We start from the raw sequence: 15,466 nt of genomic DNA on the forward strand, positions 1-15,466 counted from the left end.
CCATATTATTATTATTAATTAGGGAATATCTCATTGCCGAGATTACTCTGTCCAAATGAGTGACCAAATGTATGTGTGTGTGAGAGAGAGAGAGGACACAACTCTGTAAAAGGTGAACCCATGCATGTTTATAGAATATAAGGAGTCTAAACCAGCTTCTGTTGATACCCCGGTTTGGTGCTTGGGCAAACAGTTTCAGAGCAAGACATGTCATAGTCTGCCCAATTTCTCCTTCATTTTCTCCCTCCATTCATGGTTGAGATATCAAAAATGGCTATCGCTCCCCCTCCTGCTTTTGACAGAAGTGTGTGAAATAATACAGGCATACTAAATGTTTCTAAACTAAATAAAGCCTGCAGAATTACTGAAAAATAGGGGATTTTGTGCTGGGCAGCTTTAAAATTTAACTTGCTTTTTGGGGGGTGGAGGAGAGAAAAGATAACTTCCATAATGTGTTTATTTGGGGGATGAAATTTACAGGCAAGGTTACCTCTTCTGAGTGCATTAATTCTGCCAGGTTTCAGAAGGATAGCTGCAGTGGTTTTCCTGCAATGGCAACCATTTCAGTTTAGGGTGTGCATGTGTGCGCACATCTGTGTGTGTGTGTCTAAACACACACACACACACACAGAAAATCTCTCTACTTTGTGGGCAATTGTTCTTAAATTTTCAGAGATGCCCCTGCGTAAAAATCCTGAAAATTGTGAGACATATAGGTCCATGGCCTTTTGTGCTAGGTAAAGGTAAAGGGACCCCTGACCATTAGGTCCAGTCGTGGCCGACTCTGGGGTTGCAGCGCTCATCTTGCTTTATTGGCTGAGGGAGCTGGCGTACAGCTTCCGGGTCATGTGGCCAGCATGACTAAGCCGCTTCTGGCGAACCAGAGCAGGGCACGCAAACACCGTTTACCTTCCCACTGGAGCAGTACCTATTTATTTACTTGCACTTTGATGTGCTTTCGAAAAGCTAGGTTGGCAGGAGCAGGGACCGAGCAACGGGAGCTCATCCCATCGCGGGGATTCGAACCGCCGACCTTCTGATCGGCAAGTCCTAGGCTCTGTGGTTTAACTCACAGCGCCACCCGTGGCCTTTTGTGCTAGATACTTTTAGATATTTTTTGTGGGGAAGAGCTAAAAACGTTTAGCTTTCTGGGTACAATCATCCCCTCTGATTACAAGCTTGACCTGTGAGTCACAACCATTCCTGCCACTTTGCCCTCTGTCCATAACGGTGATGGTCTTCCTTTTCCCATCATCCCACTCGGATGCTATCATTCGTCGAGAGGCGTTCCTTCTGCTTTCAGCAGATTCCGGCCTGAAACTTCCCCGCACCCCCCTGTCTGGATTGGCAGTTTACCTCGAAGTGCTTGCAGTGCTCCCCATTTTGACCTGCACCCCCTCGTAGAGAGCCCACTTTTTCTTGAGCAAGCCACCCATCTCTCTTGAGGCACCCTGCTTGCTTCTGGGATTTATCCAATGCACGAAAACGTTCTGAGAAAGTTACTATTTATGATATGTAGAAAGCATTTACAATTTACACGACACCTCGCAGTTTTAATCAGATTCACTGATAATCTAATTCTATACATATGGGAAACCGCAAGTGGGAGGAACTTATAGAGGTGGAACTTGCACTGAATTTTGCTGCAACTTGGTCCAGCTCTTTAGATAGTGAATGGCTTATGCTTGCTTTCCTAGAATTCCTTGTGTGAGTGTGGTGGACATATGGTTTCGTTTCGAAGGGCAGCAGACCTTAGTGCCAACCATGTTGGCGAAGGCTGGCTTAGATAAAGGCAGCTCAGGTGCCAATGTTCTGTTCTGTTCTGTTCTGCTTCCTGGTGCGTCAGCTGTTAAAGTTGAACAGACTCTTGGAGACAAGGATTGTTCCCCCATTGTAGAGCTGCAAGCTTTTTCACAAGCAAGCTGCAGGTTAATGAGTCAGTTCACACACTTTTTAATTAGAAGTTGCGTCCAGTGTCACACTGCCCCACAGGTTCAGAGCAGGTTGAGATGACCCTGGAAACAGAAAGGTAAGCTTTGAAAAGGAAACACAGCCAAAGGCAGCCTTCTACAATCTTGTGCCCTCCTGATATTGTTGAACTACAACTCCCATCATTCCTGGCCATTGGCTATTTTGACCAGAGCTGGCGGGAGTAGTAGTCCAACAATTTAGGAGGGTGCCAAGTTGGGAAAGCTGCTTCAAGGCTTAGATTTGTCCCAACCATCTAATCTTTGACCCAGAATGTCTATGTGAGAACCTAGCTAGCTAGCTAAATCAATCAACCAACCAACCAACCAACCAACCAGTCAGTCAAGCTGAGAAATGGCTTTTCAAGCATTTCTCCTTGAATTTCAAATTTCCCTTTTGGGGACCTCCCCTCCCCATCCCTTTTTGCGCACCGCACCATACCTCTATTTTTCCTTTTTGCTTATTTAGGTTTTCTCCAAAAAAATCAAGAAAATTGTCGGGGATATTGCCTTTCCTTTTTGGTGTGTGTGTGTTAACTGTGTGTTCATAAAAGCATGACTTTTTTATTTCTCATTTAAACAAATAATTTCTGTAAAGGCAGGTGAGTGCCATATGACGAGCATGTTACCAAAGTAAAGATGGCTGACTCCCGGCTGAGGAGGCTTGTGGTCCAGTAGATAGGGGAAAGTGGGTGTGGCGATGAGAGAGAGGGAGAGAGAGATGTGTTCCTCAGTTTGTATGCATTTTTGAAGTGTGCCAGATGTGTTTTGTGTGGAGAGGTTGTGAAATTTTCTGTGTGAAGGCTTTGTAGGTTTGCAGATGATGGAGGTGTGTTATGAAGGGACCTGCCCAAGCAGGGGCCTTAGAAAGTAAGTCCCACTTAGTTCATTGGAGTTTATTTCCCAGGTAAGTGGGTATAGGCTTGCTGCCTAAGTAAGGAGTTGAAGCTTTGAAACTTTACATACATCAGTTGATGGAAACTTGTTATGTAGGAAATGACCTGTTTGTTGCCATGATTAAGATCTACAATGTGCTCAGTATTGTTTTGTGGTATGCTTTTTTTTTTAAAAAAAAATGTTCACTTGTATCTTTTGTAACATAAGATAAATTTGGAGGTGCTTTTTTTGTCTAAAGCGAGTCAAGAGGCCTTCCTAGCTAAAACAATATACGACGCCCTAATCTATACTCCTTCCAGCTCATTTTTAGAGCTATTATGATAACAGATCCACGAAATTAAATTTTCTGCCCTCCTCCTCAACAGGGCTCATGTGTAATTAAATTTCATTTTAAAAACAAAAAACCTTGAATTTCTCTCTGAAAGCGGACTTGAAAATTTTGCGGGGACTGAGAACACCCTTGATTAGGAAATAATGAGGGAGGCTCCCCATCAGTCCCTGGCTGGGATTGTGAGGTCTAAGGTGAAGTGAAGATGTGTGTGGGTGTGTGTTTCAGGGGTGTGTATTATGTGCACCTGTTGGAGTGAAGTGGCTAAGAGTATGACACAGGACTTCTATGTATTTGGTTCAGATTTTACCTCCAGCTTCAAACTTTCCCAGGTGGACTTAGGCAACCCATTCTGTATGAGACTCAGTCATTTCATCTGCAGTATGGGTAACAGCCCATTTTAAGGATTGTTGTCATTAAAAGACAGTGAATGTGAGCTGCTTTGCATACTTTATATGTAAATGCTTACTATTATTAGCAGTGTCATCTGCAGCTTTCATCAGCTGAAGCTGTTGGGTGTAGACTGTCCATCACTAGTGACTTGTCAGAAGAATTGAACCTCTCAGTGTGTATATTTAAACCAACCTCTTTGCTTGCTTTTTTGGACGGTGCTTTTGCTTTGCTCCTTTTTGTGGGCCACCACCTTTGCTTTCCTTCTAGCAGCCTACTTCGTGGAAAGGGCCCTTGACAGGTTTCCTAAGTAAAACATGGCACCAGCAAACAGATTCATCAGTTGCGTGTGCACTCCAGTAAAAATAAAATAAAATAAGTGAACATATGAGCTGGAGGAGGGTGGGGCAAAAGGAAGCCCTTATTGGGTGATGTTTAGACAGTGTTAAGCTTGAAGGTGCACCAAGTCAACAAGAAATTTTGTCAGGGGCCCACTTGTATTTAAGGAAGACCATTTATAGACAAGTATCTCAGTTACTGGCTAATACCAGACATGGAACATTTGCAATGTAATACAATGCTTTTAGTACAACTGCATCAGCGTATAAAGGGCCATTCTAGTTCAGCATTTCTCATGTTTGGTTCTTATATAGTAAGTATTTGATATCATGGGCCAGCTTTGTGCTCCTGTATATCAATGATATCTAAGGTTTTAGAAATCACTGATATACAGGAGCACAAGCTGACTACTCCATATTGATCCTAAAGATCCATTATATATCAATAAGTCAATACGAATTTATTGTGGACATCTGACATCATGTTGCACATCACAGAAGCCATTCTTCACACACATTATTATTATTATTATTACTATTATTATTAATTTCTCATTCACACAACATGCTTCATTCTCTGCGTAGCATTGGATCGTGAAGCTATTTATCACATTAATGCATTAAAGGAGCAATGGAAAGAAAAGAGAGCATAATGTTATGTGTGTGGTTTTTTAAAAAAAATGGGAGCAGATTTCACACTGTTGAGTTGCTTTGCAGTTTTTAACACATAGTTGAAACAGCACTTCTAGCTATTTGCTCCACAGTCCCTGCTTCCCGGATTTCTAAAGGAATTTGTTTCTTACCTTCTCACATCTGCTTAGGGACATTGTCTTCCTTTATTAAGACTCATTTCCCTTAAGCATGAACTCCATTTCCAATGGGACATTGTGCTACCAAAAAAGAAAAGAAAATGCCAATGGCAGGGACTGGGAGAATCCTTTTATCCAGTTTCCCCACTGTCAGAGAAACAATGATCTGCGGCAGTGTTCCGGGTCTGTCTCCAAAATGTAAAATCTCCTCTAGGCTTTCCCTCTCAGCATTAAATGCTTTCTCATTTGCATTTTCATCACCGTTAATGCCCAGGAGAATGAAAGAAAGAAAGAAAAAAATCTCTCCCTGCCTCTGCTCCCTGGCCATCCATTCACCTCTCCCTATCCAAAAATAACATTGCATTCATTGTGAATCTGCTGCACTCTTAACTAGTTGATGGTGATCGCTGCCTATAACCATGCAGGCTGGACTTGGAAGCAAACTTAAAGGGCTTGCCAGGAGCATCTGTATTTATAACTGACCCTTCTTAGAGATAAACCTTACCCTTCTTTGTTCTCTTGCTTCTGCTTTGCTTTCCTAAGCTTGTGGTGGGGAAAACATACCCCCCCACCCCCCAAAAAGACTTGCGTTGTTTTATTTTTTTTAAGCATGTAGAAGCAGATCATCTATCTTATCTGCCTGTCTGTCTTGTGTTTCTGCACTACCGTTCCAATTGGTCTGATAAATTTGACACGCCGGCCGTGTCAAAAGGTAATATCCTTGGCTTAATTGTGAGCTAAGTCCCTCTTAATCCAGGGGAGCGTTTGAGATTCTGTCCAAGTGTTCAATTTCCCATGCCGCTGAGGTCTGTGAATTTCTTTCTCCAGCCTCCAGGCTGCTGCAGCACAAGTCAGCATAGCTAATGCAGATAGATCTCCTCCCTTCTCTAAGCTCACCCGCTCGTTCTCTCTTTCCCCTCCCCACTCCGACTCCCCCCCCCCCCCACAAACCTCCAACGCTGTGCTTTGATTCGATATGAACAGACTGGCAACTCTGATGCTAGAGCAAAATCTGACATAACTCTGCAGATGGCTACGTTCGGATGATACACCTAGGGATTTCTCCCCCCCACCCCCCTTAAGGAAGGTAAAGATTTATCTGCTGCTAATGGTTTGTTTTTTTCTTCTTCCCCCCCTCCTTGTTGCCATTTTTTTCCAGGACTGCCAGCCCCTAAGAAGAGCCCAAAGTCGGTAAGCACTTTTACAGAGCTACTATACCTGTTTGATTATTTTCGTCCGAGGCATGGGTGGGCGTTTCTGGAAATGCGAAATAATAAAAAAAAATACGGTGTGGGTCCGCGGGGCTCCCCTCTTTCCCACCCCACCTTCCCCTCCAACCCCACCCCGGTGGTTGTCATTCCGTTTGAAAGTTGCGGTTCTGTCGCTGCACTTGATCGCTTTTGCATGGCTTGTGCTGAGCAGGGGTTAGCCGGGAGAAGAATGCGGCGCAGGAGAGGATTTGGCCAGCGAGCTGGAAGGGATGGGCAGACAGAGGGGTGTGTGGGCTTGGACGAAATTCAGCCTTACTTCTGGTGGACTGCTCTTCGCAGGCATTTAACTTGCTCGTGAAAATGCCATTGTTTCCTTCTTGGCACAATTGCGCGTGGAGACTCCTCCTTCCTTTCAGATGGCATCCGCTAGCAGCGGGCTGCACTCCTTTTGAGCCTTATCATGCACTATATGGTGGATAATTGGGGGAGAGGGAATTCCTGAAGCTTGTTTCCTAACAGCGGCAACAGAGGAGGGGGGGTGGGGAGAGAACCCTCTTTGTAACGCTAAGGGTATCATCCTAGTTCCCTGCCTGAGCCTTTCGCATGTCCGACGGTCTCTTCTGCTCTCTGTAGGGCATCCTTTGTTGTTTGTTGGCTTTGCCTGGGTTTAGCAGCATTATGCTGCAGGTGTAGGTTCCCCCCTCAAACCGCCCCCCCCAGCCCATTGCCTTTTTAGAGGAAAGATGGAGGGCTGCGGAGTGGGGAGAGGAAGGGGAGAGAATCAATATTCCCCTGTCCGTCCTGATCTTGTTTCTCTGTGGAACGGTTACCTGGTTGACATGCCAGCTAATAGCTTGTAGGCTGTTGTCCGGAAAGTACAATTAAAAACAGAGGACTCTGCCACTCCAGGGAGTGACACAGATCAAGAAGCATTATAGGGAGTTAACTGGCTGCAGAGTGAAAGTTTCTCCATTTGTTTGAAGAGTGTGCAGTGGTGGGGGAGAAGCAGAAAAATCGGGGGGGGGGCGGGGAGCTGTAACCAACCAGTTTTCCGAAGATGGAGAGATTGTTGCGGTAATGCAAGATGCTGTAAAACTTCCCTGGCGGTCGGCTCTGGGGCTCTTCCTGCACCTTTTACGATGCCCCACCTTTTTCTGAGAAGCAACCCAAAGAGGAAGGCAGAGCAGAAGCCGCCTCCTTGATATACAAGTTTTCCCCCCACCCCACCCCCTCTGCCCATGGAAAAGAAAGCCCCGAAATAATTAATGTGGTTCTGCTGGCTTAGGGCCGCGCTGATTAAAGTCACATGACCCCGGGCCTCTACTATTGTCAGTTTGCATTAACGTTGGCAAGGGAGGAGAGCGCCGTTCGCGCTCAGCCTCAAATCCCACAAATGTCAAACCGTATGGGGTTTACTTTTGTGTCACAGTCAGGGAGGAATTTAGCCTTTGGTTAAAATAGAAGCCAGTGTGTAAAACATGTAGAAAGCGGATCAGATTTATTTGGGAAGAGGAGAGAGAGCTGTTAGCTTTCAAGCAAAACAAACAAACAAACAAAACCAACGTTGGGGGAAGGGTATCAGTTCCCCATCTTCTTCCCGTCGTCCTTGTCTCACTGCCCCTGTTAATTAAACCGCATCTAATGAATGGATTAACAAGGTTGATTTGGAAAAAGAAAAGCAGGAGAGGAAAAAAAGCAGTCAACTGCAATCAACTTATAGAAAATCTCCTCCAGTCATTTGGAGTTGCCGTGAACCGGCCTCTCCAGTGAATAGCGATAACATTAGGAGCTTTGAAATCCTGTGTGTGGATCCTAAATCCGTTTAGAGATAATCCTCCCCTAGTGAACAAAGAGACTGTTTACAAACAGGTGTCGTTCTGTAGCCCTTTCTCTTCCCATTTCTCCAACACTCTTCTCTCTCTCTCTCTCTCTCTCTCTCACGCACACCCTCAAACAGAATTCAGATTACCTCAGGAGATTGTATGGGATTTTTGTTTTAATTTTTTTTTTGGTCAGTAAAGGAAAATGGAATCCTTGGATGACACATTGCTTCCCTCTTCCTCTTCTTCATTTCCTTCACAATATTTTGAAACCCCAGTCAGTGCCCATCCTCTTCTAGGAGGAACATTCCCCCCCCACACACATAGTTTTTCCTTGTTTAAAAAGAGCTTTCTAAAGGGGCCATTGTTCAGCTAATGTTATAATGCTATTGTGTTGAGGGTGTTGCTGCTTTCTTTTCTAAATAATACAGTGCTTAGAGACAGTGGTATCCTGCTGTAGAAAAATGAGCAGGTCCGCACCAGTCCAGGGCACTTATATCTTACTAAGATGAAATCACTCACAGTATTATATTCAGCAATCCATTGTTTGTTTTTAAGGGAGAGGTAGAAAAATAATAAAGAAGCTTCGGCGTTGCTGAACGCTGTGAGCAGCAAATTGGTTCAAGTTTTCTGTGGACATGTTACGCCCAGTGCCAATCCATGTGGGAGTTCCCTGAATCCAATTCTTGAAAATGCCATGAAATATTTCCACTGGCTGTTGCTATTCAGAGAAGCCTGCATGTTGACAGCTTAGTGTGATGACGCAGACCACGCAAATGCCAAGCGTCAGCCCTCGGAAGTCCCCTGAGGCTTCTTACGTGGTCTTGTGGTCGTGCTCCTTTTTGCCTTCCACCTTTCCGGTTTTTCTCCAGGAGTCTCTTAAAACACTAATTATTTCTTGATCAATAATAGATTAGCTCCTTTGCTATGAGCAATGTGTAGACGCCCTTTGCGGCATTAAAAGGGGTGGGGGATCTTCCTCTTCCCTTCTCTCCCCACCCCCACCCCCACCCCTCCAACCTCCTCCTCTGAATTAAATTCAAATAAAGTTAAGCTTGACCCTTCCTTTGCTGCCCCTGCCACTGAGTGATCTGCCATAGGCCTGGTTCACACAACATCCTAAGACAAATCGTGACCTAGTGAGACTGCATGAACTTGCAGTCTCCCAGAGACGATTCCACTGCCACTTTGCCCTGGTTCTTGTGGCTGCTGTGCTGTGCTAAGCCAAGGTTTGATTTCGTGTGTTGTCCGTGCGAGGACTTGTGATGAAGGACCCCCTACTCACTAGCCATCAGCTGGAGCCAGGAGTTGTTCATGGCCACAGTTTACCAGTTAACCAAGAGTCCCAAGTTGGAGGATGCACCAATCCAAGCCTTGATTTAGCTCACCGCAGTGTGGCAGCAAAACGGACTAGCAAAGGCGGCTGCAAAGCCCTCTCCAGGAGCCTACATGTTTGTGTGGCCTCACTACATCTGGGGTAGAAAACCATTTTTCAGCCATTACCTTCTGGAAGCTGCATACTAGTAGTGGGTGGGGCCAGAGGCAAAACTGGGCAGAGCAATGAATGCAGATTTATTTTTTGCCTTGGTGCAGAAGGCTAGATTCTGTACACACCTAAATACGCTGCTGTTTCCTCCATCCAGCCAAGCAATAGCCATTATCAAAGTTCAAGGAGCCAGGCAAAAACACTCAAGTACAATGTGAAACAGGAGCAGTGAGGGGTCTGTGGTCTGGGGAGAGTGCCAAAGTCCAGAGAGAGAGGTTCGGAGGGCCGCTAAGCTAGGGATTCTCTTAGCACATCATGTGAACTGGGCCATATTTTGCAGGTAATGATTATCACTGGAAGGCCAAATTTGCATGTAATGTATCGGTATGGTTGATGCCAGGACACAAACTATGCATGTATTGTTGGCCTCCATCTGTCTCAAGAGGTGGGGGGAGTCAAACTGCTGCATTTGTAGCACCAAAGTGACCTCTCTGGGGCACAAGCCTGGGCAGTGTTAATAGAGGTCCTGGGCCGCCCAGACGATGACCCTCCTCTTGGCCTCGCTGATGGGAAAGCAGAGCTATATGTTTGGTTGCAGGAGTTGCCGGAAGGCGCCATCAACCATTTTAGGGACTCCACTCCAGATTTGTGTGGGGTTTACTCCTTAGTCTTTTCTTCTCCTGAAGATACCCTGCAAAGCAGTGGAGGTTTAGGATCAGAGTTTTACTTCTCTTAGATGGGCTGCCTTCCCAGGTTGATAAGCCCCATCTGCCCCTCAGTTCCCTCTATGGCACATGCAGAAGCTGCCTTCTTGAGACCTTAAGAAGCAGTCTTACAGCCTTGCAAGTATAGCACTGCCAGGAAAATATGGTTCTAGTAAATCTCATAGAAGCACCTGCCTCCTAAGGCGTCCTATCTACCCCTGCGCACCTGTGATTTCAAATTAAGTAGCAAGATTTTCTAAAGAAAATAAAAGACGCCTGTCGAGACATCAACATGTGGAAGGATCATTTCCCTTTATCATGCATGTGCAGGCTGTCTCTTGACAATCAGCGGTGGGAAACTTTAATCCCACACCTCTTAGGATGTACCGCAGGCTGTGACCCTCCCCTGACTCCATCCCACTTGCTACGTGCCCTCCTTGAGTCTTTTGTCTAGCCAGAATGGCCCCTGGAAGATTACCCACAAGGGAATGTGGCCCTCAAAAAAGTATGATATTGAATCTTCCTCATCTCCAGGAGGGTCCACGAGCCTGTTTTAAGACTGGCAAGCTGTTGTGGAATACCCGCCTGTGCCAATAGCTAAATTCCCAGCTGCCACAATCCAAAATATTGGTGTCAGCCCATTCCACAAAGACCCAACTGTCTTTTGCTTCCTATGAATGAAGGGATGTGTGAATGGAAGAAGTAAGATCGCGGCTGCCAGTCTGAGACCCCAGCAGCTGGGAATCTCAGTGCCGATAGTTCTTTGCAGTACAGGAAGAAAAGGAGGGTCCGAAGGCGAATGAAAAACAACCAAGAGTAGACCACCAAGAACTATATACCCAAGACAGCTGACGATCTGGGGGAAAGAGAGCTGTTCAAAGAGGGCTGCTGCATTATCAGTTTGCAACCCAAATTCTAGTAAGGGAGACAATGAGTGGGGAAGGTAGCTTTCCTTTATGAAAATATGTTGCACCCCTTCTCCTCTCTCACAATGTTTATCATGCTGAAAGTGGCCTTCATTTGAATCTCGGTGTAGTCACTTGCTAATATGTCTACTGAGCCCTCATCCATTCTCCTATAGATGCTCAGCTCTGCTACGCTTTTCTAGGTAGCAGTATATTTGGAATGTATCACAACATCAGGCAAAAACTTCTTTAGCCCAATTATTTGTTGCAGACCTGTAGGGTAGCACTGCTGCATAGTTTCAGCTTACAGAAAGGAGAAGCATTAGAGATTTGGCTGCAGTATATCTTGATTCCATTCACTTCTCCCCTCCCATCCCAGTCAAAATCTCTGGTGACACTAAAGTACACAGAATGTTACCAACATCATTACTATGCAGAAGCATAAGAGTTGAAGGGGAACTCAGTGGTCATCTTACTACCAATGCAGCAGTTTGAAGGGTTGTAGCCAATGTTCAGCCTACACAGAATGGACCCACTGAAATCAACGAGCATTATCAACTGGCGTCTATTGCATTCGTTGGGTCTACTCTCAGTAAAAGTTAGTTGCTTGCAATCCTTCGTATTTGTCTATAGCTTTTGCACATCAACAAGTATGCTCATGATATGTGTGTGTGTGTGTATACACACACACACACATACTCATGCATGCATGCCACACTCCCCTGGCCCCCATAGCATGGTCACCTCACAACTGGACTAGAGCTTCCATTGCACCCTACCGTGCTTGGATGATGCATGCTGCTCCGATGTTGGCCAACCACAGCATTGGGCGTTTGCCAATGACCAGCACCCTTAGGAAGATCCGCTGCCAAACCAACCAGGCCTCTCAGCAAAGGAAAGGTTTGCACTTGCCATTTTTAATTCTCTGACACCCCCTCCTCTGAAGCAACATAGTGTTGGTCCAGAGGTATATGGGGGAACTAAAACAGCCAGAGTCGGCTGCAGTACTTACTAATATGACAGGTGTTTTTGCTGCTGCTATGCCCACCTGATACTGTTAAGGGTGGGTCCTCCTTCAGGACACCTAGGGTCCTCTAATGAGTGCATGCTAACTGCTGCTCACTTTTCTCCATAGACATGAATGGATACCACTCACTTAAAAAGCAGAAAGTGAAGTGATGTTCTTAGGGACCTTGCTGAGTTTAGGGAACAAATCCCTCTCCCATCTTTGATACTGGGCAGTCCATCCTTTGCTGACAAGGCCCTCTTGGGACACCCACAATTCCCTTCTGTGCATCTCCCATGGATTCCTACAACTATGGGCTCTCTTCCACTCCTCAACCATGGTGGGTGTGTCATTTTTTGTGTGTACAGTATATATACGGTCCATAAATATACAAAATGAAAGAAACAGGGTCTTGGATGAAGTGAGATGACTAGGCGTGACAGTAGATTAGCAACCTTGGAGACAGACAACTTGTCAATTTTATCTGCAGACCGCACTTGATTATGTGCTTTGTGGCAGAAGTGAACTTCCTTAGATCAGAGTTTGAAATAAGAGTCCACAGATCACAACTGGATATCTGGCACATCTGAAAGGATATCCCAGTGTGGACATGAGGAGGCATTTCGTCTCTCTCCTAGCCAAGTATAAAAATAAAACGACCCTTTGCACTCTTCCTTACATCAGTAAGAGTAAGACAGACTAGTAGCCCCTTATTTAAATACTCCAGTATTTCTTAGGTGTTTCCTGTGCCACCCTTTACAATAGTGGCCCCTTCCTGTTCATATGATGCATCTTGTGAAGTGGGATAAACCACTGTGGCAGCTTAGGGGAGCATCTGCTTTGCATGCAGAAGGTCCCTGGTTCAATCCCCAGTAATCCCTGGTTGGGCCTGGCCATGGCCCCTGCTTGAAACCCTGGATAGCCACTTGCAGTGTGGATAGTACTGAGATAGATGTACCAGTAGTCTGAGTCAATATAACGCAGCTTCCCATGTTCCCCTGAAGATTTATATGTGGAAATTCAGTGAATTGTTTGGCATTTCCACATTATCTTAATTTTTAATTTCTCTTAAGTATGGTTTCTGTTGCTTAGTCTTATGACACAAAATCTAGATTTGCAGATTTCAAAGAAATGATCTCTTGTGAGAGGAAAAACACATTTCATGGATTTATTTATGCAGCTGGTAATATGTGTTTCTGTATCTCTCCATTTCCAATTTAATGAAGTTTCTGCCTTGACTGTATAAACAGGCTGCTGCACACACACAAAAGGGATCTCCAGCCTTTAAAAGCAGCTTCTCTTTTCTCTGTATGTCCAGTGTGGGTGCCTAACATCTAATACGGCTGAGTTAAAAAGGGACAGTATCTAATGGGAGAAATGTTTCTAGCCCTCCAGAGTGTGCACATGTCCCACTTGGAATGCATGCTAAAATCATTCTAAAATAAAAACTTGCTACCACCTGGGCAGAGTAAACTGTGTCCCCTTTCACCCTTTCTAATGCCAGTTTCTGCTGTGTGGTAAGGACCCATGAAATGGGCCCCACCCATAGAGGCAGACCTTTCAATGTTAAGTAGCCACATGAAATAAACCCATGGGAAAGTGGCTGCCATACCACTGCAGCAGCACCTCAAAGGAGAAAAGCCTCACATGGTGTGTTAAAATGTAAGCCCCCAGTTCATGCTGCCTTGAAAAAAATATTTATTTTTTATTTATTTGATCAAAACCATATCATTTAGTACACCCTTGAGTCGCTCAGAGGCTTGATGTGGTGCAGGTACCCCCTTCCCACCCCAAAGATAAAGTGATGTGCAAGCTGCATGCTCCAGGAAAGTTTTGAGCTCATGGTAGCTCTGCTGATGCAGCGGAGGGGGAAGAATGATGCAAAGGGTGCCTTAGTGTGATTGGGCCCTTCTGTGGAACAACCAGCTCACAAGTCATCTTAACGACCATGTACTCTGGCCTAAGTCATCTAGAACGGTGATGGCCAAACTTGGCCCTCCAGCTGTTTTGGGACTACAACTCCCATCATCCCTAGCTAACAGGACCAGTGGTCAGGGATGATGGGAATTGTAGTCCCAAATCAGCTGGAGGGCCAGGTTTGGCCATCACTGGTCTAGAGGAAAGGCAGGATAATAAAACGAGTTCATACAGGAGAGGAGGGAGAAGCGCCCATAGCACTTCCCTACTTCATGGAGCCTTTCACCAGCCCAGGTGTATATAAGTCAGATCTCAGGTAAGAGGTTAGTTAAATGTATGCAACAGTTTGTGTTTATACAAACCCCTGAGGGTTTTTTTTTAATTAGACGATAGCCAATACGTAAGAGTCATATCCAATGCGCTGCCCAACTTTGTCTCTGGCAACACCCACCATTAGCATGTAGGACCGCCACCAAGGTTGCCCCGAGAACATAGCCCTTGGGCTGAAGAAAGCTTCCACACATCTAATGTGGGCAATAGAGAAGGTGGACCTTTATACATCTAGGTAGGGGAAGATGCAAAGCATGACTCAGAAGTTCATTGGGGTGGCCAACCCTTTGACTGGACTTAACCGTCCAGGGGTCCTTTACCTTTACTATGGAGGATCATACAAGTTTGCAATGTAACAGTAATAAACTAGTGGTTTGTGATGCTCTTAGAAGGGAAAAGTTTGAATAATAATAATAATAATAATAATAATAATAATAATAATTTTTATTTATATCCTGCCCTCCCCAGCCGAAGCCGGGCTCAGGGCGGCTAACAACAATAAAATAGTACAACATTCTAAAATCATTTCATTCTAAAAATAATTCAACTCAAATTAATGGCAACCATTGGGCTAAAGTTCTGTGAAGATTGCCAAAGGAGGGAGTCAGGCTGTGCCCTGACCAAAGGCCTGGTGGAACAGCTCTGTCTTGCAGGCACTGCGGAAAGATGTCAAATCCCGCAGGGCCCTAGTCTCTTGTGACAGAGCATTCCACCAGATTGGAGCCACGGCCGAAAAAGCCCTGGTCCTAGTTGAGGCCAGCCTAACCTCTCTGTGGCCTGGGACCTTCAGGATGTTTTTGTTTGAAGACCGTAATTTCCTCTGTGGGACATACCAGGAGAGGCGGTCCCATAGGTACAAGGGTCCTAGTCCGTATAGGACTTTAAAGGTTAAAACCAGCACCTTAAACCTGATCCTGTACCTCACTGGCTATGAGCCGGCTTTAAAAAAATAAACAGATGCTTGGTTGCCAGAGGTACTCTAGTTCCCTGGAGTGACTCTTCCCCAGCAGTGGGTAGATACAGAAACTACCTCTGTTTTAGATTCAGGTAGGTAGCCGTGTTGGTCTGATGTAGTTGAATTTTTTTTAAAAAATGTTCAGTAGCACCTTAGAGACCAACTAAGACTTAGTTGGTCTCTAAGGTGCTACTGGACAATTTTTTTAATTTCTTAAATTTCAACTACCTCTGTTTTGTTTGAAGAGAAGAAAGACTCTCTGCAAGGGAGAAGGACAGACACGGGGTCAATCTGGACCAGTGGAACTGAGCTGGCAGATGGATTGGTCTCTCTTCCCTTCTCTGCTTCCCTGCTTTCCTTCAGTAAAGGGAAGCAAGAGGGAGAATGAACATCTACCTGTTCA

General features: G+C 45.2%; 1 protein-coding gene and 1 long non-coding RNA gene across 14 annotated transcripts in view; one reads left to right on the plus strand and one right to left on the minus strand.

The window, feature by feature from the left end:
- The window catches only part of MAGI1 (membrane associated guanylate kinase, WW and PDZ domain containing 1), a 480,056-nt gene that overhangs the window by 416,538 nt on the left and 48,052 nt on the right, over positions 1-15,466 (plus strand). For all 13 annotated transcript variants that reach the window (XM_080995595.1, XM_080995596.1, XM_080995599.1 and 10 more), the window contains one exon: positions 5,889-5,920. In XM_080995595.1, coding sequence (XP_080851721.1) covers positions 5,889-5,920 — 32 coding nt within the window. The remainder of the gene's footprint in view (positions 1-5,888; positions 5,921-15,466) is intronic.
- Positions 1,077-6,025, minus strand: LOC308471716. The gene is made up of 3 exons (XR_013983115.1): positions 5,948-6,025; positions 4,724-4,810; positions 1,077-2,015 (listed from the first exon to the last, which is right to left on the minus strand). It is a non-coding gene; the product is annotated as an uncharacterized lncRNA (long non-coding RNA).

This window comes from Podarcis pityusensis (assembly GCF_964106645.2).
Source record: "Podarcis pityusensis genome assembly, chromosome: 2".
Taxonomy (NCBI): domain Eukaryota; kingdom Metazoa; phylum Chordata; class Lepidosauria; order Squamata; family Lacertidae; genus Podarcis; species Podarcis pityusensis.